General features: G+C 34.5%; 6 protein-coding genes across 8 annotated transcripts; 3 read left to right on the top strand and 3 right to left on the bottom strand.

Annotated features, from left to right (window-relative positions):
- Positions 1–527: 527 nt before the first annotated feature.
- On the top strand, positions 528–3,502 carry LOC148226919 (inactive fucosyltransferase B-like). The gene is made up of 5 exons (XM_088202202.1): positions 528–771; positions 839–981; positions 1,954–2,211; positions 2,294–2,527; positions 2,608–3,502. The coding sequence occupies exons 1-5, from the start codon at positions 571–573 to the stop codon at positions 3,053–3,055; spliced, it is 1,284 nt and encodes a 427-aa protein (XP_088058328.1). The 5' UTR covers positions 528–570; the 3' UTR covers positions 3,056–3,502.
- A 1,665-nt stretch (positions 3,503–5,167) lies between these two features.
- Positions 5,168–8,237, top strand: LOC148226917 (inactive fucosyltransferase B-like). 2 transcript variants are annotated; one of them, XM_088202195.1, is made up of 6 exons: positions 5,168–5,245; positions 5,885–6,253; positions 6,315–6,457; positions 6,515–6,769; positions 6,827–7,060; positions 7,123–8,237. In XM_088202195.1, the coding sequence occupies exons 2-6, from the start codon at positions 6,038–6,040 to the stop codon at positions 7,574–7,576; spliced, it is 1,302 nt and encodes a 433-aa protein (XP_088058321.1). In that variant the 5' UTR covers positions 5,168–5,245; positions 5,885–6,037; the 3' UTR covers positions 7,577–8,237. The 2 variants fall into 2 exon arrangements, with proteins under 2 accessions (XP_088058321.1, XP_088058320.1); XM_088202194.1 differs by having other exon boundaries at positions 5,168–6,253.
- Positions 7,593–8,145, bottom strand: Lamtor2 (Late endosomal/lysosomal adaptor, MAPK and MTOR activator 2). Its single transcript, XM_088202246.1, has 2 exons — positions 8,025–8,145; positions 7,593–7,958 (listed from the first exon to the last, which is right to left on the bottom strand). Exons 1-2 carry the CDS (start codon positions 8,090–8,092, stop codon positions 7,649–7,651), a joined length of 378 nt encoding a protein of 125 aa, XP_088058372.1. The 5' UTR covers positions 8,093–8,145; the 3' UTR covers positions 7,593–7,648.
- A 2,635-nt stretch (positions 8,238–10,872) lies between the features above and the next one.
- LOC148226916 (uncharacterized) lies at positions 10,873–15,443 on the bottom strand. Its single transcript, XM_088202177.1, has 7 exons — positions 15,360–15,443; positions 14,729–14,793; positions 14,588–14,663; positions 13,568–13,653; positions 13,405–13,480; positions 12,712–12,803; positions 10,873–12,643 (listed from the first exon to the last, which is right to left on the bottom strand). Exons 1-7 carry the CDS (start codon positions 15,385–15,387, stop codon positions 10,976–10,978), a joined length of 2,091 nt encoding a protein of 696 aa, XP_088058303.1. The 5' UTR covers positions 15,388–15,443; the 3' UTR covers positions 10,873–10,975.
- Positions 15,444–17,569: 2,126 nt separating this feature from the next.
- Positions 17,570–20,909, top strand: LOC148226915 (uncharacterized). Of its 2 annotated transcripts, none has more exons than XR_015811978.1 (3): positions 17,570–17,776; positions 17,842–18,754; positions 19,445–20,909. XR_015811978.1 is itself a non-coding variant. In XM_088202238.1 (3 exons), the coding sequence occupies exons 1-3, from the start codon at positions 17,584–17,586 to the stop codon at positions 19,878–19,880; spliced, it is 579 nt and encodes a 192-aa protein (XP_088058364.1). In that variant the 5' UTR covers positions 17,570–17,583; the 3' UTR covers positions 19,881–20,909. The 2 variants fall into 2 exon arrangements, 1 of the variants encoding a protein (XP_088058364.1); XM_088202238.1 differs by having other exon boundaries at positions 17,842–18,139; positions 19,793–20,909.
- A 33-nt stretch (positions 20,910–20,942) lies between these two features.
- LOC148226914 (uncharacterized) lies at positions 20,943–24,744 on the bottom strand. Its single transcript, XM_088202229.1, has 4 exons — positions 24,323–24,744; positions 22,170–22,409; positions 21,970–22,100; positions 20,943–21,245 (listed from the first exon to the last, which is right to left on the bottom strand). Exons 1-4 carry the CDS (start codon positions 24,635–24,637, stop codon positions 21,170–21,172), a joined length of 762 nt encoding a protein of 253 aa, XP_088058355.1. The 5' UTR covers positions 24,638–24,744; the 3' UTR covers positions 20,943–21,169.
- Positions 24,745–25,128: the final 384 nt, after the last annotated feature.

Raw genomic sequence — 25,128 nt, 5'->3', positions numbered from 1 at the left:
TTAATAACATATTATGAATCTTAATGGAATAAAAATATTAGTAGTGGGGTTGGAACGCGCTGGAACGCGGATCCTGTACATTTTTATATAACCGGAACGCGCTTCGGTAGGATTTGCTGAAAAATTTTCTTTTAGTTTAATTTAATGTCATAGACAATATATGTTTAAACAATACATTGCACAATCAAACTACAATGTAACAAACAACGTAACCAAGGTAATCGTCTTTGGCTTCACATCACCCTGAAGGAATATAGCGTTCCGGTACTTCTTTTTTTACCACAACACCACTGGAATTAATTAAGTCAGATTTGCTTATTGTAGAAGAATAAATGTATTCCAGGTGAATATATTTGTTTCAATCAAGCAGCCTTTCATTGTGAGTAACATCAATAATCAATAATATGATTTCGAGTGGATTTCGTTGGCCTTTTTTTGCCACATATTTATAAAATTATTTGTTAATCAATACAGTATTATTATCAGTGCTTTGATAAGAGTCTCGGAAAATATGAATCGCTACAAGCACGGGACGACAGATTACAAGCAGTGTGCACGTCAACTGCCGCAATGAGACTGCTCAAGATAAACTCGCGGAGGATGAGCTTCGTGTACGGGATGCTGATTGCGTTAACGATCGTCACCATCGTGGTTACCGTGGACAAGAAAAATTTGCGATTCGGCACTCCCTTGCAACTCACTTTCAAGAAGATGTTCCAGTTGAATGGAAATCACTCATCACTAGTCGTCAAGTATTTTCAATTGCGGGAGGTTTGAATTCGTTTTTGACAAACGGCGCCTGTGCATGACGCTTAATTTTATAAAAAGTGCATTTCAGAACGTCACCATGTCTCTGCTGGGAGATATTCTGTTCAGAAATATACCCACACCGGAGCCGGTAAAAAGGACATTTAAAATATTGCTTTGGAGGTGTGGACCGCATCTTGAAAACCGGCATATTAAGCGGTACTCGCAGGAAAGGCAAGTGGAGGACATTATTGAAATCCTTTAAGCTAATTATATTATTCTAAAAAGCTTTCACTTTCTTTAAGTCATACATACATTACATAATTTTTATACATAGGTTTCAATTTTATTTGAGAATTCTCCAGTACAAATTTAGCCGTGCAGTATGATTTTTTTTAATATGTTATTATTATGTTGAATAATGTACAAGCAAATTAAAAATATAGTATTGTAATTCCAAATAAAATTTTAAATCATTTCAATATAAATGGTTTATCATCAAATCACAAGTAAATTAATTGCGTATACACAGTGGAGTAGCTAGGGTATGTGCCGCCCGGGGCAATCCTAAAAATTGCTGCCCCCTCCCCATACATTTTTTTGCAGGGTCATAAAATCAGCATTTCTTAAAATAATAAATTGATTATTGTTAAGCTCTTGCTATTCGTAGATTTACATAAATTTTGGTTTATTCAGGGTTAAGAACCACACTAGACGATTCCATCGCGAATATGCCGCCCCCAAGCAAATTCCGCCCGAGGCGGCCCGCCCCCTCTGCCCCCTCCGCCCCCCCCATTGCTACGCCACTACGTGTACATCGTGCAAAGTAACTAGACTACACAAACTGCAAGGTAGTAGATTCCCTAGTCGCTATATTATACAGCGACTTGGGAATCATTACATTATAAAATGTTAAAAAGGGGCTTGACATTAAAAGTTTTCGAATAACTGCTAACAAATAACGCGTGTTGAAATTTAAAACGTCTATTATTTCGGAAATTTTACATTTTATTAAAAAATAATTTTAATTAAATTTTTACTTTGAGCGACAGGCCCTACGCAAGTGAATCGGTTGCGTATGCTCAGAGCCGGCTCTGACCGTAACGTAAGAAAGTTTAAAGAGATATTATACCTTTATGGGCTCTAGATTTATTATATTCTGCGTTGTTTGAGTTAACGGTGTGTTAATTTATTGTTTTTCTGTAGATTCGATCCATTCGAAGAATGCTTAGCGAACAACTGCAAAATCACTACAGAAGAATCCGAACTGGAATCTTCCGACGCCGTCCTGGTCCACTTGCATCGCCTAAAAGGCCTGAAAGACTTGCCAGATCCGAAAAGGAACCGTTCAAAAAACCAGCGATGGATTTTCATGACTGACGAAAGCCCTTATAACACCTTCATGATGTCCAAAGACCACTGGAGCAAATACTCCGGTATTTTCAACTGGTCCATGAATTACAAGCGAGTACACTCTACATGAGCTAAGCTGATTACTCGGCTACAGTTTGGTCTTCTGTTAATTCCGTGTTCTGTTCATTTTCAGGATGGAGAGCGACGTTCCGGTGCCTTACGGAAGAACGGTTTCTCTGGACGGCCCCAACATGAGTGACATCGCCAATCTGGTGCCGTATGCAAACGAGAAACAGCGAAAAGTTCTGGTGGCCGCCTGCATATCGAGCTGTGGAAAGCAAAACCATAGATTGCAATATATAAGAGAGCTGCAGAAGCATATGGATGTAGACCTGTACGGAAGATGCGGGGCTAAATTAAGATCCGCGTAATATATTATTTTTTGGTAAAACTTTCTGGACATAATTTTATAAAATATGGTCGTGATGGGACACGTTTCGTTTTCAGATGTCCTGGTAGGTTCAAAGCGGACTGTCTGTTGCTTAATAAGTACCATTTTTACCTGGCCTTCGAGAACTCCAACTGCGAACAGTACATGACTGAAAAAGTGTTTTGGAATTCGTATCACAAAGGAGCCATTCCGGTGATCATGGGGACCAAGAACAGCATTTGCAAGAAGGTACTGCCACCGGATTCGTTCATCCACGTCGACAATTACTCCAGGCCGGCTGATATGGCAAGGCATTTGCTGTATATGAACAGGACGTGGGGTCAAAGTTTCTTCATGTACCACGAATGGAGGAGGCATTTTCGAGTGCTGAACGAGCACGGCTACTTTGGCAGCAGATCTCGCCATTACTGCCGAATTTGCGAGGCTCTCAACTTTAACGATCCGAGACCTAATGTCTATAATAATTTAACGTCCTTCCTGGACGTCGATTTTAACTGTAGATGAGTTATAACACGTGACATTACATTTTCCGTTACTCGTGTATTTATTTCTGTACTGATTAAGGTCAGCCAGTTTATATTAAGATATTTACAAGAAATCTACATCTCAATTATCGTTTATATTTGTATTTAATAATTAGAAATATTAAAAAAAGGGCCACTGGCACGATTTTATTGCTTTTGACGTGGATTACAAACAGGGATCCCCTTGATTTTGGCCAGTTAAATGCATGTCATTTAATATAATACTATAAAATAACGACCATTGACTAGCCAACTCTTGCCCCTCCCCATTGGAAAAATCTGAAATGACGTCCCTGTTTGGACAGTATGTATATCTACGACTATTTCCGCTAAGTTGAAAGAAAAGCTGTATACATTTTTGATATTTTTTTGACACCCATATTATTGTAATTCAACTCTAGTCTAATTTCAATAAAGAATAAAATATTTCCCTCCAGAATTTCTCTTGTAGGACGTCTCTGGTTCTTGTGTTATCTCCATGTCTATTCTTGTAGCATTCGATAACCTTTGAGTTATGATATTTTTTAATGAAACGCACACACAAGTATCGAGTGATAAAGAAAACGTGCTGGAACAAATAGCAGAGCTACCAGAAGCCTATAAAGTTTTCACGCATTCGAACTTGATAACCGTGAATTCAAGAAGTCACGTTTAAAACTACTAAATGCAAATTTATGGCGCCACTTATCTGCCATTCGAGGGTCGACATTAAAGTTAGCAGTAAAAAATACAAATAACTATTCTTGAAATTGTGTATTTCTAGTGTTATCGAAAACACGTTTTTTTAGATATGATAAGAAGGAAAAACTTCAACGCATACTTAAATATATTATTATACGATTAAGCCACAGCTTAATGGTCTGATTTTTGAAATCTTACTACTGATTACTTCAAGTCTTATCTATTAAAGCCAAACCATTCACTCTGCTTTAATTAATAATGTATATTGAAATAGAAAAACGTTTTTCACGAAATGGTTAATGACATGCCTAATAATAACTATAATGCTATAACCCGGGTGTGTCTTAATTTTAAATCATTTAACGTCATAATTTAATCGTAAACTTATTCTTTTCTCTCTTGTTTTTATGTAGAATAAATAGCGAAAATATAATTTAAATTATTTTATAATTTTTTATTTAGGTGTTAATGAAATTATGTGCTGTTCTAAAATATCAATGAAACTCAATATTATAGTTGCGAAACATCTATTTCCAGTTCAAACCCAAACCTAACCTAATGAAACTTTCAAGAGACTAATTAGTTTTAGAACTTTCATTAGGTGAAGTCTAAATTACAAACTAAGATAATTCATCTCTCAAGGGAAACATAAGTGGAAGAATAAGTACAGACAGACGTCGCATCTCGCACATATCTATAGTAGGTATATGTTTTAAAATATTATAACTATCATTACTGATATTTAATGATTTCTGATATGAGAGTATAGTTCAAAGTGTATTCAGACCAAATTTTGGTCAATAGGAGGGCGCAAAAACAATTATTATATTAAAAAATCATTTCAAAAGTAATAGAATCGGGTCGGTGCCGTTGCAGTGGGAACACTTGGTAACGAGCGTTCCTACTGCGACGACGCTGACACGATTTCATTGCTTTTGACGTAGATTTTTGTTTTTGTGCTCTCCTATTGGTCAAAATTTTGTTAAAATGTGCTTCACTCGATTCTTACTTATTGTTAGTCGTAATATTGTCATAAATTTTTGTTGTTATTTATTTATAATTATTTTATATTGAATTTATAGTAAATTATAAAAAAATCAGTGATTCTTAACGTTTTATTGCTTTAATTTATTTTACTACTTTTTTGTATGTATACGTTTTAACTATTGATTTGAATACTTTTCTGTTATTAAATGTTGTTAATTTATTTTATATATTGTTTTTTTATATCAATTCAGAGACGTAATATGATTTTATAAAATGAATATAAAATATGTTCCTTTACGACCTATCCTTTAATTTATTGATATTATTTCTTAAAGAAATCGTTCAAACAAAATCAATTAAAAAAAATCATTATATAAATACAATTTATTTTATTTTAACGACGGATGGTGACTCCAGTGTTACCAGTTAAGTTTTGTCCATAATAAAGATGTATACATATAAAGGGCTCCTCACATTATTTATTATTTCTTCAGTTATATATGTAAGTACATAACCAGGCCTGCCGAGAGGGGGGGGGGAGGGGCGAGGAGACAAATTACTGAGGCTCGACTCTGGAAAACATCATAACAAGAATATATTTAAAAGAAAAAATAAAAACTGACCCAAACTTAACTATTCTGTATTCGAATTTAAATTGATTTCTGATTTATATTTATTGATTATTTGACATTTTTAATATTTGATAGCTGTGTTTAATTTCCTGATACATATTATTTCTGTTTATTGTAAATATTTGTACATAATTCTACACATAAATACATATGCATATGTATCTATTTCATACCTATTAATATTTATTTAGGAAATTATATTACGGTATTAAAAAATATATAAAATGCCTTTATTGCCATGGAGCTCGGAATTCTTGACGGCCCTTTATGTAACTATTTAGGGTATTTAAAAATAGTGAAAAATCAACCACTGTACATGTACGGAGATACCGTACAAAGAATTAAGAATGGAGCAAATATCGATTTAAAATCATGCTGCAATAGACCGGTATATCGCGATTGACTGGTTGGGCAGCCCTGATATATAACAATGCAGCGTTTGGAGTCGAAGCTATAGCTGCAACATAGACGGTATTTCATCAGTGAGTTTTTGATTACCTCCTCCAAAGTATTGAAAAAACACTTATGTTTAATATGTGAAGTAATTTAGACACGGTTAAATGGTTAGTCAGAGTCACATAATGTGGAAAAATCTATAAAAATCAACGAAGCATTTTATTGAAAGTGATATACGCAGTGAACGTTTCTTGTGTTGTATAACAATGAAAGTAACTTATAATCTTCATCTCGAAAGTCTCAAAAAAAAGTATATTTCACAATTAAAATTAGTAGTTTCTGGCTGTATTATAGTATGCGTCGTCGCAACGGCTGTCATTGTTTATGCAGCATTTTGTAAATCTCCCAAAAAGGAATTCATAGTTGTTCAATATCTTAATAACGACACGACCAAAGTCGACGAATACTCTGCTAAAAAACAGGTAAGTCATATAATATAAAATATTGTAATCTCAGTAAAGTCTTGATAGTATCTCATCGTAGAACATAAATCTGTCCAAATTGGGAGATATTCTCTTTAGAAACTCACCGTATCCAAAGCCAGCATCTGAGAGATTCAAAATATTGATTTGGAAGGAAGGTCTGACGCTGGAAAGGAGACATATATACTTTTTTACATCACAGCGGTATTGATATAGTGCATTATTAAATAAGCAACGGCTGCAACGGTCTGAATATTGCAGGCACAATCCTTTCGAGAAATGTTCAGTCGACAATTGCGAAATTACTTATGACGAGTCCGAGCTGTCGAATGCAAACGCTGTGGTTTTCTTCCTGCAGAGATTTCTAGGATTAGAATACTTACCGAACGGCACTAGATCGCCATCGCAGCGATGGATCTTTTTGACCGACCAAAGTCCGTTTAACACGTTTCGAAATAGAGACGAGAACGACTGGCGGAACTATTCCGGCGTGTTCAATTGGTCCATGAGTTACAAGTGAGATTTTATTAAATATTTATTTCAGCGGCGGAAATACATTTGATGATATTTTAGAATGGAGTCTGACGTTCCGGTGCCATATGGCAGAACTGTAATAAACTCGAATGAATCTTCGGAAGATGTTAAGATGTTGATCCCGAATTATGAAGTCAAACAGAGAAACATCCTCGTAGCCATCAAAACGTCAGAATGCGGACAAAAAAAGAAGAGAGTTCGCTATGTGGAGGAGCTGCAGAAGCACATGGACGTCGATGTCTATGGAAAATGTGCACAAAACCCTGAAGATCTGTAAGTTTTGATCGGCATCGGAAAGACTTATTTTTAAATAACCGCAATAATTTTTTTTTCAGATGTTCCAGTACAGTCAGAGAGGACTGTCCGCAATTAAATAAGTATTTATTTTATTTATCGTTCGAAAACTCCAATTGCGACGAGTTCATGACGGAAAATTTGTTTCAACTCTCGTACAGTAAAGGAGCAGTGCCCATAATCATGGGACCGAGCGTCGAAAACTGCGAAACGACGCTTCCTCCTAATTCGTATATTCACACGAAAAATTTCACGCCTTCTGAGTTAGCGCAGCATCTTTTGAACTTAAACGATACGTGGAATGAAGAATTGTTCGACTTGCACGAGTGGAGGAAGAGATACGCCGTACTGAACGAGCACGGATATTATGGCGGACGTTCCTTTCATTATTGCCGAGTTTGTGAAGCTCTGAATTACAACGACGGTGGCTCGAAGAGTTACGAAAGCTTGTCGGAGTACTTGAGCGTGGAGGACAACTGCGGAGATCGACGATGATATGAATGAAACGATATTCAGTTCTTAATAGTTATATTATTAGATAGATTGCTTTAAACATATAATCTAAGACTAGGAGTTGGCCACTTGCTTGAGCGGGTTCTCGAGATACTGAGCGAGCGCGTTGGCTTTCTCCTTCAAGAGTCCGAAGCCGACGTTGCGCTTGGCGTAGAGGCACAGCAGCAGGTTGGCCACTTGCGTGACGACCAGCTTCCCCTCGGCGCACTCCATGAAGACGAGCTGTAGCCGGTCCTCCTTGAACGCGTTGCGACCGTTCTTCTCGTACGCCGTCCACACGTTGCTAGCGATGGCGGCAGTCACACGGGCGTCCTTGTCGTTGTAGCCGGAGTAAGCGAGCAATGCGCCTTCGTGATTCAGCAGTCTGCGAAAGAAACGATAATTGACTCGACCGCGGGAAGGGCTACCGAACGTCGCGACGGTCACTTACAGCGTGTTTTCGATACCGCCGGTGTTAGCCTGGCTCAACACCTGCGTCAGCGCCTTCGGTTTCAACATCTTGGTTGTCAGTGCCGTATCATGTCAAACGTCACTTTGACGTTAGATCACTCGGGGTAATACCGAACGTTCGTTATGTGTATGATTGTAAAAATATTCAATTTGTCAAATTTCTATTAAAAACAAATTGCTTAAAATATAAAAATATTTAAATTTTATTTTATGCTAAAAGTAAACACATTATAAGACCAATTTTATTATTGATTAAAATTCAATAATATATTAATCTTTCACCAAAACGGTGACAAAATCTCTCAATACAGGAGTTCAAATAAACGTTGTATGTACAAATTTTGAAAAGCTTTTAAAAGCAGGGCTGTGGAGTCGGAGTCGGAGTTGGAGTCGTGGAGTCGTGGTGTTTTGGCCGGAGTTGGAGTCGGAGTCGGAGTCGTGAAAAATGAGCGACTCCGAGCATTTTTTTAAATTATGAAATTTATGAATTTTTAATTGCGTAATAATGAATGTGTCTAGCGTATGAATATTAAACGTGTAGAAAAACACCAAAAATACCTGATAAAATTAAACTTTTTTGAGTCGGAGTCGAAGTCGGAGTGGAGTCGTGTTGTTGGTAAATATCGGAATCGGAGTCGGAGTCGGAGTCGTGTTTTTTTTAACGACTCCACAGCCCTGTTTAAAAGGCACTTTTTTATTTTGGCGTAAAAATAGTATATTTTCTTATTTATACTGTTTTATTTTCTAGCTTTTATTTTAGCCCAATAATGACAAATAGTGTTGAAGATATTTTAAATACTCCATTTTCAAAAATAAGTTATGAGATTAAATTGAAGATAATTCAAGATGGCAACCCACGCCCGCCTCTTCCAAATTTATTTATAAATCATAAAAACAATAAATGTGAATATACAAGACATTTTTCATTTTCAACATATGAACGAACTGAGTGGTTGACAGGCTGTGAAGTTCGATCCAGACTGTTCTGTTGGCCATGTTTATTATTCTCCAAAAAAAATAGCGTGTGAGATAAAAGTGGGTTTGCTGACCTCAATCATTTGATAACGGTTTTGCCACGGGATGATGACGGGTGGCAATTAGACACAGATTGAGCCGTTGCAGTTATGTTTTATTGATGATATGAGTTGCTTACATGTTTACAAAGATGATGGCGCGCGTCCGAATCGCCTGAAGATTGCCAGTTGAGAGAATAACCGTAATGTTTAATCAGTCGAGCGAATAACCGTCAATGTTTACCCAAGTGCCACCAAGTTTTGGTCATAACAAAATCTAGGTTCTCACGCGACTCCCGCCCTAGCGATTTACAATTGCGATATTCAACTAGGGAGAGAGAATGGGCGCCTTGGCACTGCTGATAATTAAATGCTGGTGACACAACAGTAGCAAAGTCGTGACGTCTGCATTCTTTTCGAAAACGAATATATATTACAAGAGTTTGTAGCTAGAAGACTTATTTCTGTAGAGCCTACGAGATGGAATTATACATCAGGTTTAAGAATGCTTCGCGTTCGCTTTTCTGCGTGACGAAACTCGAAGGGCTCGGTGTATTACAAAATAAAAACGCTTCGCCACGCCTTCGCTTCGCTCTCTGTTTGACAAGGTCTTTAAGTAACACAGTTCAACAATACATAAATAAATTTATAGACTTATTTCGAGACGTCCTGAAAAAACGTGAGCTATGGGACCCCGATACCGTAATAAAAGCAAGAGGATTTCTTAGCGTTTTGGAAAATTTTCAAACAAGAAAACTTCTTCATATATTTTCAAAACTTTTTGAAATAATTTATGTATTATACAACATTCTACAATCTTTTGCAATAACCCAGGTATAACCAGGATAATACAAAGTGTATTTGAACGACAGGAGAACGTTTATTTGCATAAACCGCAGAAGTCAGCGATATAATTATTCGTGAAAACTTTTGCCCCCGAAAATCTTCTTACGTCGTCTTCGCCAAGTAGTACTCGTAATATTGGATGTAAACGCACATTTATTAATGTAACTTTAATTACAAGTGTATCATGTTTTGTTTGTCGCAGAGCTGTATGTCAAATGCATAAAGTAATAAAATGTCCGGATTGCTGGGCATTAAAACATTTTTTTTATAATTTTTGTATGTTATATGTTTATAAATGTATGTTTTATTTTAAGCAATTTGTGTTTAATTTTTATAGATATTGTAGGGGGCCTATTTATATATGTATTTATTTAGGTTTATTATGACCAAAACTTGGCGATACTCTGGTAACACTGGCGTAACGAACTCTCTTCTCTTGTCGACTCTGGCGGACCCCGTGCACTTAAATAAAACACTACTGCAGCGGCTCAACCTGTATCTATTTGCCACACATCGCCAAAACAACTCTCTGATTTACATTTCTGTCAACATTGGAATTCGATCAGCGTGTATAAAAATGCGCGAATAATACTATTAAAATCCGGAACAGTACTCAACCTTAAAAAACTCAACATCATTCAGAAATAGTTGGACAATTAGCTAGTAACGACGAGTTCCGATAAAATCGTTTCAGTTATTTGTTATCAGTAGAAGAAAATTGGGTAGCTTCTGTACATAAGTGTACACTTTTTTATTATATCTATTAGAGAATATTTACCTATTCACATTTTTTTAAAAAGATTATCGATTTATCGTAAATCTTACCCACAACGATCAACTAAATTTTCATTAAAATAGATATTAATCATGGTTCAAATTATCTATGGGAAATTTCCAATAAATTTGAATTTATAAAAATAACGTAAAAAGCTTTATTAAATAAGTTTTATATATATTTCTTTTACATTATTATGTATAACATTTAATAAACTTATTACAATAAAATATGATAATTTAATAATACATATATAGAACAGTATTTGAATTTTCATACATATTTTTACATTAATATTTATAGTGATTTGAGGGCATGACTATGAATTTTCGTATGACGTGAAAGAACTTTCTGGGTTTTAAATGTTTTTTCACATTTACTACAACCAAAACTGTAAGAATCAATATGAATCTTTATATGCTCTGAAAGATTTTTTTTACTTTTAAATGCTTTTTTACATTGATTGCATTCAAAATCAAAAGTATCTCTATGAATTTGCATATGTTGTAAGATACTGCTTTTTAATTTTAATGTTTTTTTACAAATTTCACATTCAAAGTTACGAGCCTCGTTGTGTGTTTTCATATGACGTGTAAGAATGCTTTGATTTTTGAATGTTTTTATACATTTTTGACATTTAAAGTTACGATCATCACTATGAGTCTTCATATGATGCGAGAGACTGCATTTAGTTTTTAATGCTTTTCCACATTTACTACAACCAAAACTGTAAGAATCAATATGAATCTTTATATGCTCTGAAAGATTTTTTTTACTTTTAAATGCTTTTTTACATTGGTTGCATTCAAAATCCAAAGTATCTCTATGAATTTGCATATGTTGTAAGATACTGATTTTTAATTTGAATGTTTTTTTACAAATTTCACATTCAAAGTTACGAGCCTCGCTGTGTGTTTTCATATGACGTGTAAGAATGCTTTGATGTCTGAATGTTTTTATACATTTTTGACATTTAAAGTTACGATCATCACTATGAGTCCTCATATGATGCGAGAGACTGCATTTAGTTTTGAATGCTTTTCCACATTTTTCGCATTCAAAGTCACGACCATCAATATGAGTTGTCATATGTTGTGTAAGATTGGTTTTAGTTTTAAATTCTTTTCGACACTTAAAACATTCAAATGCGAATGAATCAATGTGAGTTTTAATATGTTGAAAGATATTGGCTTTAGCTTGAAATGTTTTACCACAAATATCACATTCGAAGACAGAATGAATTTTCATATGTCGCATAAGATCAGATTGAAATTCGAAAGCTTTTTCACATTTATCACATTCAAAGTCACCAGCGTCACTGTGAATTTTCCTATGGCGTGTAAGACTGCTCATAGTTTTTAATGTTGTTCCACATTTTTCACATTTATATGCAAAAACATCACTATGAATTCCCATATGGTATAAAGTCGTAGTTTTGGTTTTGAACGTTTTTCCACATATATCGCATTCAAAGTTACGAACATCGCTATGAGTTTTCATATGGTGTGTAAGACTGCTTTTAGTTTTGAAAGCTTTTACACAATTTTTACATTCAAAGTCACGACCTTCACTATGAATTTTTATATGACACAAAAGACCAATATTAGTTTTGAATGCTTTTCTACACTTTTCACATTTAAAGTCACGGTTGTTATGACTTTTCATATGGTGTGAAAGATTAGCTTTGGTTTTAAATGCTTTTTCACATTTTATACATTTAAAATCTCGAGAATGATTATGAATTTGCTTATGTCGTGATAAACCAGATTGAAATTGAAATGTTTTTTCACATTTTTCGCATTCAAAATCATATGAAAATCTATAATTTTTCATCGAGTGTAAAATGTTGCTTTTAGCTTTGAATGTCCTTTCGCATATGTTACATTCATTTTTGTTGGAATCACCATGCATATTTAGATTACCATGTTGAAAACAAGAACACATTTCATTTCCTTTTATTCGTTTCTAAAAATTAATTATATTTATTAGATAAGTTGTAGATTATTAATATAGTAAATTCAATTGAATATTACTTCTGTTTCTATATCGGCATTTGAACTAGGTTGAAATGAAATTTCCACTTGTATAATATTCGCTTTAGGTCTATCTTTATTATTGTGTATTACTGAAAACAATCAATAAATACATATTAAGATATTTGCAAATTGACAAATATTTTTTATAATTTATAACAAAAATGAAAAGTTTTATTATGGGAGTTATGAAAAACAGAATTTAATCTATGATATAAATTTATTCGACTTTCAGCTAGAAAACTGTAGTTGATTCCAAGACTTGAGCTAAATAAATGTGTAATTTAGTCTCGTTATTAATTAGACATTTAAGCATTTTTTTAAATTTAAAAAATTATATTTAATTAAAAGTAAAATATATTTTTTCGAAGGGCTCGTGTGACATAACCCTAAATATTTTTATTGTGTAAATAATTTCAAGTCAATAATTAAACTAAATATATCTTAGTCAGTTTAATATAATTTAACAAACTAAATTTATTCTGTAAGATAATATGTAAACGATGAAAGGAAGCAAGAAAGAAAGTCGCCGGATATGCCCGGTACATATGACCACGTCTGTCACATGTGATTTTAGTAGGTGCTAATAACTCTAGATATTCTAGGTGTTTTTAAAAAGCAAACGAAAGTACAACTAATTTCTGACAAAAGTCTATTCAAGTTCTTGACTTATTGTATAAAAAATATACAAACCTGCTACTAACACATCGTTAACATCTATAATATTATTATCTTCACCTTTGGTATTTTCTTTTTTTATATCTTCAAACTTGAAAATAAATGTAATTTTAATTGTATTTTTTATATTAGTTATAAATATTAATATATGTATAAAGCAAATATATTTTACAATTACCTTTGTTTCCATATTTGATATTTGGTGGGACGAAACTTCCATTCCTATATTATTTGCGATAAGAATATCTTTAACATCGTGCATTTCTGAAGTCATAAAATTATCATAAAAAAATAATCGTTAACTACACTGTTCAACAATTCTTTTATGTTATCACAACAGACGAAATATTATCACGTCATAATATTAACATTTATATATGTAGAATAAGCAGTAGGATTAAGGCCGGTTTCACACGTGCCGGATGGATTTGCCCGGCACCGTTTACAAAGCTTTCACACGTGGCCGGTTTCTTTCCAACCCGACCTATACCCCGTCAACTGATGCCAGTCATTTAAGATTAACGGCTTCACATAAGTCCTTCCACGCATTTCGCGTTAGGATTTTATTTTTGTATGCATTCTATTAAGATAATTAAAAGATATTATATTCATATAATTCAAATTTCGAGTTCTATTTCTTCCGCTATTGCCTAAACATGAGGAATATATTTAATAATTTTCTTACAAGCTACCACAGTTGTAGTGAGCGCGGCCGGCGACAACCCGGCAGCCAGCGTCGGACCGGCGCCGCATGGATTCATCTGGCACGGCTGAAATGGTAGGTACTAGCCCATACAACACCATCCCCACTACACGGCGTCGGGTGAATCCATCGGGCACGTGTGAAACCGGCCTAAGTTAATATATTGGGTTATGGCCAACATAAACATTGTCAGGGCTCTCTTGTTTCTATGGCAGCCAGCAATCGTGTGGTGAGTAATTTATTATTAATTTTTGTCTTTGATGTTTATATTATTATTGTTTTTTTTTGAACTGATAAAACTTATTTGAAATAGAAAGATTTGGAATTTTGACTTTGAATTATTTTCATTATAAAGTTTTTGTGTAATACAACACTTGTTAAATATAAAATTGTAAATTTTATAATATTATAGAACACATGTTTATTTATATAGTGGTTAAGATTATGTCATTAACGATTTGTCTGTTAAAGTTTTGTCATAACACCGTTACTAACCTATTTCGAACATATCTTTTACATTTTCTATGTTTTCCTCTTCACCTATGTTATATTCTCTTTTGATATCTTCAAACTTGAAAAAAAATATAAAATGTATTTTCAAGTATACAGATGAATTAATATGTTAATTTAATTTACCTTAACTTTATCTACAATTCTATTACCAGAATCAAATGTTTCTTTGGTGTCTTCACTGTAAGTTTCTAAAAAGAAAAAATGTAATATTACGCAAGAAATTGAATTTCGACAATCTAAGTTACTAACTAGTAATGATAAAAAAGCTAGATAGCAACAAACGATTCAAAATAATTTTTAATGAATAAAATATTGCTCACTTGAAATAATATATACCAGAACGATCATTTAACAAATTTTTTTTCACTAGCTCCGTTCTAAATAACAAAGTAGTCAATAGAAGTCGCATGTTGATAATTCTTATTAAGTCAAACCAATATCAATATTTATGGCCATCCTGAGGATGACCTGAATTATTGCAAAACGAAAACATTTGTTGAACACTCGCGCAAGATAATTTCCATATCACTCATATCACTCAATGCAATTGAAGGGTGTAAATTTTTCTTACAACCTAATTTACGAATAACAACTCCGTACTTCGCATTACTTCCAACTTTACTTCGTTACAAAAATTCAAAATTCACTCACGTTCTCTCTACTTACGAGACATCTATACCTGCATTTTGAACTTTTGATCTGTACAAGATAAACTCCCAAACATGAAATGTAATAATATAGACTGGAAACATACCAGGTATAAAACTATGCAAAAATTCCATCGCAGCAATAATGCGTTACGGATTGTAAACGTCAACTGGCGTTATTTTTTTGGTCTAAGCATTACATGTTTTTAGCAGAAAAATAATAAAAATATCTGTAAGCAATTAAATTATAAACTCAGATTATTTATTTTATTTTGTATTTGTTTTTACTTATTTTTGCTTACTATCGTTAAAAGAAAATTATCTCAAATTTAAATGTAAATTTTATATTTTTTTATTTACTTAACTCTAGTTATAAAAAACTATTATGTTTGATTATTGTACATACATTTTTTTAAAAACCTTGGAAAAAAAGTATAAACATATAAATTATGAAGGAAGTAATACTAATTTCCATCTCCTGTCTTATTCATATTATAAATACTTTAGTTTATTTAGAATATGGTCTAGATGAGTCAGCAGCATCTCGTGCGCTAGAATCGTTGTCTGGCAGCAGTCGTTGCGACTGGTTGTGGAGCTGCAATCTCACTTGATGGTTTTTATTGTAAATCATCGAGTGAGATTGCAGCTCCACATGTAATCACGCAGTGCCCGCGCGCACCTGGCTCGCATCAAATACATATTTTCGATACGGTCGTTATGGTCTCGCATGAAGATCGAAACAATGCGTCTAGACTTATACAGGAACATTTTAATAAAATTCAAAAATGGCTACAATTCTAGAGAATCAAGGCAAACGAGCAAAAACCCATCCATGTGACATTTACCATAAAAAAGGACACATGTCCACCTGTCCAGTTAAATAATATTATATTACCACAAGTAGGTAGTGACATATATCTGAGGATGCACATGGAAAAAATACGCATAGAAGACATAAATGGACTAAACGCAAGCGATTAGGATTTGCTCTAAGAAAATACTATTGGCTACTAGGGAGAAACTCTCAGTTACCAGTTGATAGTAAATTGCTCGTATACAAGGCCATCATAAAACTGATTTGGATATTCGGAATACAACTATTGGGCTCAGCAAGCAACTATAATATAGATATAGTTCGAAGATATCAAAATAAAATGCTAAGAATGATATTGGATGCTCCATGGTTTGTTCCAAATTCATACATCTACTGGGACCTGAATATAGCAATGGTAAAAGAAGAGATCTACTAGACAAACATAAAATATAAAGAGAGACTGACGAATCACCCTAATCTAATATTATGATGTAAATAATACAATGATTTCTTCAATTGCGAAGTGAATTGCTGATAGGCGACTCACCACCTACCTGCTACTAAACGAAGAAACAACTTGTTTTATGTCCCATAAGAACAGATTACAACTTTTATACAAAAAAAAACTTATTATTACATGTTGACCTCTACTATGAATAATCACTAATTTTTGCATGCGTATAGACTACACAACACAGTAACGCACGGATTTATTTGGCACGATTCTTGAGGGAAGAGGTATTACGATGACGATATTGCTTGCTAACGAGAACCCGCTTATTAACATTCACACGCCTATGCTACACTAGGTTGTCAGAGAATTTCGCAAGAGAGAGATGGGTGAGTATATTTTCCTTTTTCTTTCGCACGGATTCACTTGTACGCGTGCGAGCGAGATGCACAAGTGCGTGTGACAGAGCAAGAGAGCTAAGGCAATGTAACTCACGACGGTGTTTCAATCATGTGTCAGTATTTGTTTGCCTGTCGTCGGGAGAGCTACGTCAAAGCGCAGAATATTCCTGCGTTTAATAAAATTAATTTATATACTCTAAAAAGATTAGTCTACCACTGTTTATTTATTTTTGATTTCTATTCTTTGTAATAGTTGCATTAAATAAACAAAACATGCAGTTGTGGACACTGGTCGATATTGACCAAGAGGAGCAAATGCAAAATGCCGAAATACAGTAGAATTTTACAAACAATGTGTAAAAATTTGGTGTGGTCTAATGTTTTAATAAGTAAATACTTTTTGTATGTTTTTAATTGAAATATATTTGGTCGCGTTCTGCATGATGTTGCATATTTACGATAGTCATTTTTTATAAATAAAATCCACAAATAAGCGTAAATATTTTTATTTTTGAATTTGGAAAATTTATGCATTCAAGGGTTAATGTTAATGGCATAAAAAGAGATGTGAGTGTTTTTGAAATGATAGGCCGCTCTAGAATCGAATTACGACGTAAAAGGGAAAGTAGGCGTGCGATGGCAACACTTAGTAGTGCGTCGCGAGCATGGCGGTGGGCGGAGGCGTGTATCAGCCCACGACGGTGACGTACGAGCAGGGGGCGCAGGGGGGCGGAGGCCTGCGCTGCCTTGACTGCCTGCGCTGCCCGCCGAGGGCTCCGTGCCGCGGCGCCCACCGCTGGTCACCTTGGCTGGTGCCGGCCGCTCTGGCCGTCGCGACGCTCATCTGCCTGCCCCTAGGTGAGGTACCCCTCTTCCCTCATTCCCCAAATCTATCTGTCTAACCACCGCTTCTCCTCGCGCAGGACTCAAGCTGCTCGTCGACGGGGCGCTCGGCGCAATCGTTGTGTCGATCTTGATCGGAGTTCTCTTCACTCTGGTCGGAGCCGCCTCTCTGGGCTTCCTGCTGAGGATTTGGTTGCGGAGACGAGGAGGGTGGCCGGAAGGGAAACAGGGCATCGAGGCGGGCGGAGGCGTCGCCGGCGCCGCCCTCGGAGCCCCCAACCCGTCCACGGATCCGCTGGTCGCGGCGCAGTACGCCCCCGTCAGGGACGCGCCGCCCGCTGACGACGAGCGCCGTCAGCTCATGGACAACAAAGAGTGGTGAAAACATTACCTTACATTACATTAGATTCTAATAATACCTTTTTAAATTTGATCATGCTATTTTTTATAATACTTTTGAAAATCTGAAACAGCTTAATAGCATTATGCGAATTGCTCGTCGAAATGTATATATTTTGTCTCTTATTTCTGTGATACGTTCGTAGACCTTTTAAATGTGTAGCAGTCAACTTCTCGTGCAGTATAATTTCTATTTACCGTGGTTATGTTACCCAAAAACTGACCCATAATTGTAACAATGCCAACATGAAAAATACACTTAAATTATTACTTTTTTGCTTTCCTTCAAAAAAGATAAACGTTTACTAATTGGGCTGTGATTACATCGGAAAATATGATGACGTTTCATATTAATGTTTTACCAATACTTATGAGAAAAAAATGTTTTCTTGCAGTTTTCATTTAAAAAGTAATTTAGATGTTTTCGGACACCATCTGTTGAATTGAAGTTTTTTTTTCCAAATTAATGTTTCATATTTGTTGGATTCGAATCAATGAAACATTCGATTCGAATCCAACAATGTCATGTCAGTAGAATAAGTATGAATCTTAAGAATTTTTTAAAAAAACTTTCCCCATGAAAGCATTTCCACTGTGACGGCACCATCTTATTGCTTTTGACGTGGATTTTTTACTTTTGAGAAGTGATAATTGTTTTTTGTAAAATACTATGAATATGAATGAAATTGAAATATTAAAAAAATGACCACTGACTAACCAACTTTTACCCCCCTATTTATCTATTTTATTTTAATAAATATAAAATACTTGGTTTACTGAATAATGAAGCTAATGCAATAATATTTGCTAATTAATTTGCTTAAAAAAATAATCATCAAAGGACTCACTTGTGAGTCGCTGGCGTTTAAGTGGTTAAAAACAACATTTCTTTTCGCTTAACCTAACATAAAAAAATTGAGTCAAAATAATTAGGTGTCAATCATTTCCAATGACTTAAGAAAATATTACAATCAAAATCGAAATGGTAATTTAAATCCGATGGATATTGAAGGTGCAAGAAATATTTTAGCCTAACACTTGAAAATTTTATATTTGCGAAAAATCCCCAGCTTTTATGTAATAACGCTGGCGCACAATTAAGTGCTTATCACAGTCGATCACTAGTTATTATTTTTTTAAAGATGAACAAAACAGGAAAAGATTTAAGTAATTTTAATGTTAATATTGTCTGTGTGCGTACATCCGTTCAACATTCTTATTACAGAATCATAAAAAAATCTAGAACTTCGATAAAGCAAAACCAAATCTCATAGAAAAGTTCAGTTAAAACTTTCTTTACATGCTGATTCTACATCTCAATACTCAGCCAGTTTTTTCCAGGAAATATGGCGTATTTTATATAAAACAAGATTATCTGTTCACATGTTTTGGGAACTTTTACAAAAAAATTTAAGGATTATGATGCTTTTATATTAGATTATAAGAATCATTTTAGATTGCCTTAATCCCTAAAAAATGTGTACTTTGATGTAATTATAAGACAATATCATCTATGTTTTATGTACCACTGCAATATTTCATAATTAGTTATTCTTTATTATACATTATGAGTCACAATCTCACTTTATATTTTAATTAAAAACCATAAATAACATAACATTCTCGTTTCAGCTTGAGCAGCGCCGAAGAGAGCGACAGAATGCTGGAGCCCGATCCTCGGATAGTGTTGCGTCCGTTGAAGAGCGCGGACGACGCTTAAGTCGTAACCGTCCCCGAAAACAACACATGCATATAATCACAAAGAAATATATTTTGAAAAGTCGAATATAAATTTTTACGACACGTACGTACGACGGGGGAAAGGCGCAGCGCAGTGGATTTAGTATTCTTAGACACATTCCTAATTTTAACGTGCACAATTTTTCGTTAGTCCGTTTCGTTTTGACTGATTTTCTTATGATTTTACACGTGTTATTATAATATCGTAGGGCGCACACCGGTGGTGGTGATGATTTCGGTTTATAGTTTTTGCAAAATAGATCTCGACGGCGATTTTGCATAGGTTTTTTATTAATTTTACGTATCGATCGCTACGATACGTCGTTGCCATAGAACAACGTGCGGACGCTTAGGTTATAAGTTCTCTTAAAAGTTAATTTACGGACTGACGGTGCAGCGTTTCACCCGAGGGCGCAATCTCAAAAGAGGAAAGAGTATATCTCGGAGTTGTGACATATCGCTTCGCGGAACTAATTATTTTTTCCGACATCCTACGATAAGAGAAATTATATATTTTTATATATCGTCAATATAGAGACTCGATTTATTATTATTTGCTGCATTTATTTATGTGAACTTTATTCGAGTTTATTGTGTTTATTTATTTTTTTATACTCTCTTTTTTATTTTACAATTTTGTATCTTTTTAAAAATATATTCGATATGTTTATTTATTGCTTTATTTTATACGAAAAATATTAATTTTAATTATACAGAGCCGTTTATTTCGATTTGAGGAAAAGTAAAACCGACTAGTATTAAAAGTGACATATGCTGTTCGGAACTGCCAAAATTATATGTATATATATATATATTTTTAACGATGACTAACGGACATATGATATTTAACTTATGTTTATGCAACGATAAAGTTCCGATGCAATAGCTAATCGGAGTCTCTACACGGTCGACGTACCGGTCCGACAGTTTTAAAATACAAAATGGAGCTTAACGTGTATATTGAAAATGTAACATGTATAAATTATCGTAATAAATAATATATATGCAATTTCGGTCGTTTTTTTAGCAATAAAATACCAACTATCTGTTATTTTTCAATTTATAATACAGTAATAATAAAATTACACAATCGATTCAATATACATACAATATTTTACAATAAATATAATTATATATAAAAATAATGTCAAGGTCGCGCTAACGAGAAATGTACCCGTAAGTTTTAATATTAACAGTCTGGCTGAGATATAGCCTTTTTTGTAAAACAGTATCAAAAATAGTGCACGAATATGAGTATTCGATCGATGGTCATTGCCTCCGCCACCAAGGGACTCCGTTGATCTCTTCGCATTGGATCGAATCTGCTTCGCGCCGTCTCTCGGGCCTGAAAAATGTAAAATTTGGAATTTCGGCATTACAGTGAAATTACCGTCACACTCGAGTCGATCACGTTTTAGTAGCCAATTTGCGTGAAGTTTGAAAGTGGTTTACTTTCGTTTGTGCTTTCACAATACTATTACATAAAATATCATAATTTAGTTCTATTGCAAGAGATTTGGGCATAAGTTACAACTAATATGTGACGTTAATTAACCTTTTGAGCGGTGGTAGATTTTTCAGTTTTGTGCTATCCCAATTAGTTTATTTACATAACCGAAGAAATAATGAATAAAAAAACATTGATTTGAATTAATGTAAATGATTTCTATAGAAAATAATATCAATAAAACAAAGAATACGAAATAAATTAAAATAACAAAAAATATTTAAAAAAGTTTTAAAACAAATTATTAAAACATAGGAATACAAAAATAGTAGTAAAATAAATGATTTTTTCTATAATTTACTGTAAATGCAATAATAAATAAATAAAGACAGAAATATTTTTATGGAAAAATACCTACTAAGTAATTAACAAATGTGTATAATATACAACTCACTATTCAAAAGGTTAATGACATAAATTACCCAAAGAAACTATGGAACGTTTCAACACTATTATAATTAAGACTTTCGTGTTGAAAGATTCTCAATAAAAATACGCCAATATGTAACGGAAAAGTCACACGAGTAAGAAACATTGTAGAAATATTGCACGCATGTCTCACCTTATATAATAATTTCTAGGCAACGTAGAAGCAATCATCGGAGCCGACGGATGCAAAAGAGGTTGCATCTGTCTCGAACCGCGGTCACGTGGCGGAATCGGCATCGTATTGTGCTCGCCGACAAATATATTCTGAAAACATATAATCTAACGTACTTAGGATCCGTTAAATTGCATGCGCATAGCTAAAAATTTACTCACCGGAATAGTGTCCAAAGGTATACAGTCGGGAGGGGCAGTTCTCATCCGCATTTGTTTGCAGCGCTGCTTGTTCTTCCGTCGCACGCAGCATTGCACTCCGAGCAGAACGGCACATACCATGGCAGCCAGACAACCTATGTACACTAAAACGCCCAAATCGCCCCCGCGATTGCTCCTCCGCAAAACGCTACCGGCGATGCAGAGCGATATTCCAGTCAGTATTCCGATAACGAATATGATCTGAAACAAAAAAGTCAGAGTTGATATCGTAACGTAGTATTAACGAAAATGAGCGATTCAGTTTCGAGGTACTTATTTTATATATTATATGAAAACTTCTTTAATTCTGTATATCTTCGGATGTGATTATTTAGGAAAAATGGGGGATAGCTAAACCTACACCGTAAAGTAAAGTAATTTATGTCATGCAGAAGATTATGAATCTTTAGTACAATTTATAATAAAATGATGTACAGGCGGCCCTCGACTTTTGCACAATTCGCTATTTCGCACATTTAAGAAAAAGATTTTTTTTTTAAAAAAACGTTCTGATAGCGGTGAATCTTTTGCTTCAATCGGACGTTCGTATGATACAAACAGGTCTACGATATGTTCAATTTTGCAAAATAAAAATATAAAAAAAAGAATACGTTCAAAATTGTGGAAAATAAAGATATATTTCCACAATTTTTAATATGTTTCCAAAAAAACACAGCAAAAAAAAAACATGGATGAAATGGAAAATCTTTGTCATCGTAGATCGATGACTAACATTAAAAAGATTTCCCTCTGAGTATTTCAATTATTCAAGCAATAGCTCTTAATTTGCACAAAGATTGGAAGGATAGATTAGTAACGGTTGGTTTTACAATTTTAAAATGAGGTATTCTTTTCATAATATTAAATTTACTGGAGAATCGGCTGATGCGGATAAAGATGCTGCAAAAGAATGTATTTCCTAATTATCCAAAATTTTGAAGATGTAGAATATTCCTGTAGCCAAATATTTAATGTAGACGAGACAGGTTTATTTTGGAAAACTTTTTAACAATGAAAAATATGAATGAAGCCTTCACGCACCTTGACAAATTTTTGAATATAATGGAAGATTGTGATCCCAATGGAGAACGCATATCTCTAGTGCGTGGGGCGATCAATAAAAACATAGCATGTTATAAAATAGTATATGAAGAAAAGAAAAAGAATAGTGAAAAACAGCTAACTCTTGATAACTTTTCAAAGGAAACACCCGCATACCCCACTTAAACGTGTCTCTTAAACATCTTATATTTACTTCCTTCGATTTTCGTACATTCAACATTCGCACACATTTTCAGGAACCAATTATGTGCGAATTTTAGAATTTTAAGAAGATATGTTCAGTCTGATTGTTTATAAATTTTGTTCGCATTTATTAAACTTGTGATAATAGTAAAACAATAGTCTGAGACAATATCAGCTTTAATTTTAAAAGAAAAGAATAAATGAATTGTTTGGCTGAATGACGGCCAAAGTATTAAATTTTCACGTTTCTCTGAATAAGATTGCATTACGGTCTCATTTTGAACATTTTATCATTCAAAAACATGATAAAGTGTATCAAGATTCATTATTATTGTCGCCTGAAATTGTACAACAATGCGGACTGAACAATTGGTTGACGATTGTACACGCTTGTGTACAGGGCAATAAAATATAAGCCAGCACACGTTAATTGAAAAATATTGTCATACTAATAGTATATCACGTTATAGATCACAGAATTTTCAAATGTAAAGGCGAAGAAGGACATTTAAATCCAGTAAGTTTATTAATTTAATTTTTGTAAGCAATATTAAATATAGTAAATAGACTTGAGTAAAAACTGCACGTGTGAATGGTACTTTAGTAACTTTTGAATGCAGTTACTTCGAATCTATATATATATAGATATAAAAAAATTGATTTCTCAGAATAATACACACTAAATCTGTTATGGTGACAAAGGATGCCATGGTTTTGAGCAGGTATCCAAAAACGTCAACTATTAGAACCGAGAGAAAGATTGCTATTTATTAGATGTTTGTTAACTATTGGGTGAAGATTTTTGGAAATAGTTTTGGTTTGACATTAAACAAATGTAAGTAGTATGCAAATAAACAATTATCAAGTACCTGCAACACGTAGTAGCAGACGTACTCGAAGGCCGGGCAGTGGCCCCCGCAGCCTCCGGGTACTCTCACGTCCGAGGGCGCGGGGCTTCTGGCAGCAGGCGGCAACTGCGGCGGGTACTGCGGATGAGGGGGACTGGGGGCGACGGGGTAAGGCGCGTGGTAGACCGGGGAGTCGGGGCTGCGCGCGCCCCATCGCGGGGGCTCAGCGTACTGCGACTCCTCGGCTGAGCTGTTTTCGAGCCAGGGGTACTTAGGGCGCGGGGGCTGCGGGGGCGGACCCGTCGTCTGGTACGGGTGCGTCTGGTGGCGAAACATCACTCGGCGCCCCCCGAGACGGAGGGGGGCCAAGCGGCCGGAGGGCTAGCGCCCTGCATAACCGCTTTACACCGACGCTGGCAACACTGACTACACTACTACAATACTTCATGCCCAGCTATAATATTCTTATGTTCGAGATATTTAGCTTTTTCTAAATTTACAATAGATTCCTCTATTTTTTCATATCATATATAGGCGATTGTAATATTCCGCACATAAAAATATTTATTTTTTAATTTGTACAATTATTAAAAAAAATTAATTGACCTATGAATACTGCTACAAATGTAATATAAATATATAAAATATTCTCCATATTAATTTAAATATTTTGTAACGTATGAATATGAACAACAAACATCACGCGCACGTATACATGCGAGTAATAGTAGTGACCGTAATGTTATAGTTAGAAAGAGACAAAAGTTAGTAAATCCTAAAAAAATAAGTTAATATATTTACTAATATCACCTAGATAAAAGTGTGCT

This window comes from Plectrocnemia conspersa, unplaced genomic scaffold (genome assembly GCF_051122295.1).
Source record: "Plectrocnemia conspersa isolate PC_06_02 unplaced genomic scaffold, ASM5112229v1 ptg000013l, whole genome shotgun sequence".
Lineage (NCBI taxonomy): Eukaryota > Metazoa > Arthropoda > Insecta > Trichoptera > Polycentropodidae > Plectrocnemia > Plectrocnemia conspersa.
This window is presented reverse-complemented; position numbering and strand designations above follow the sequence as displayed.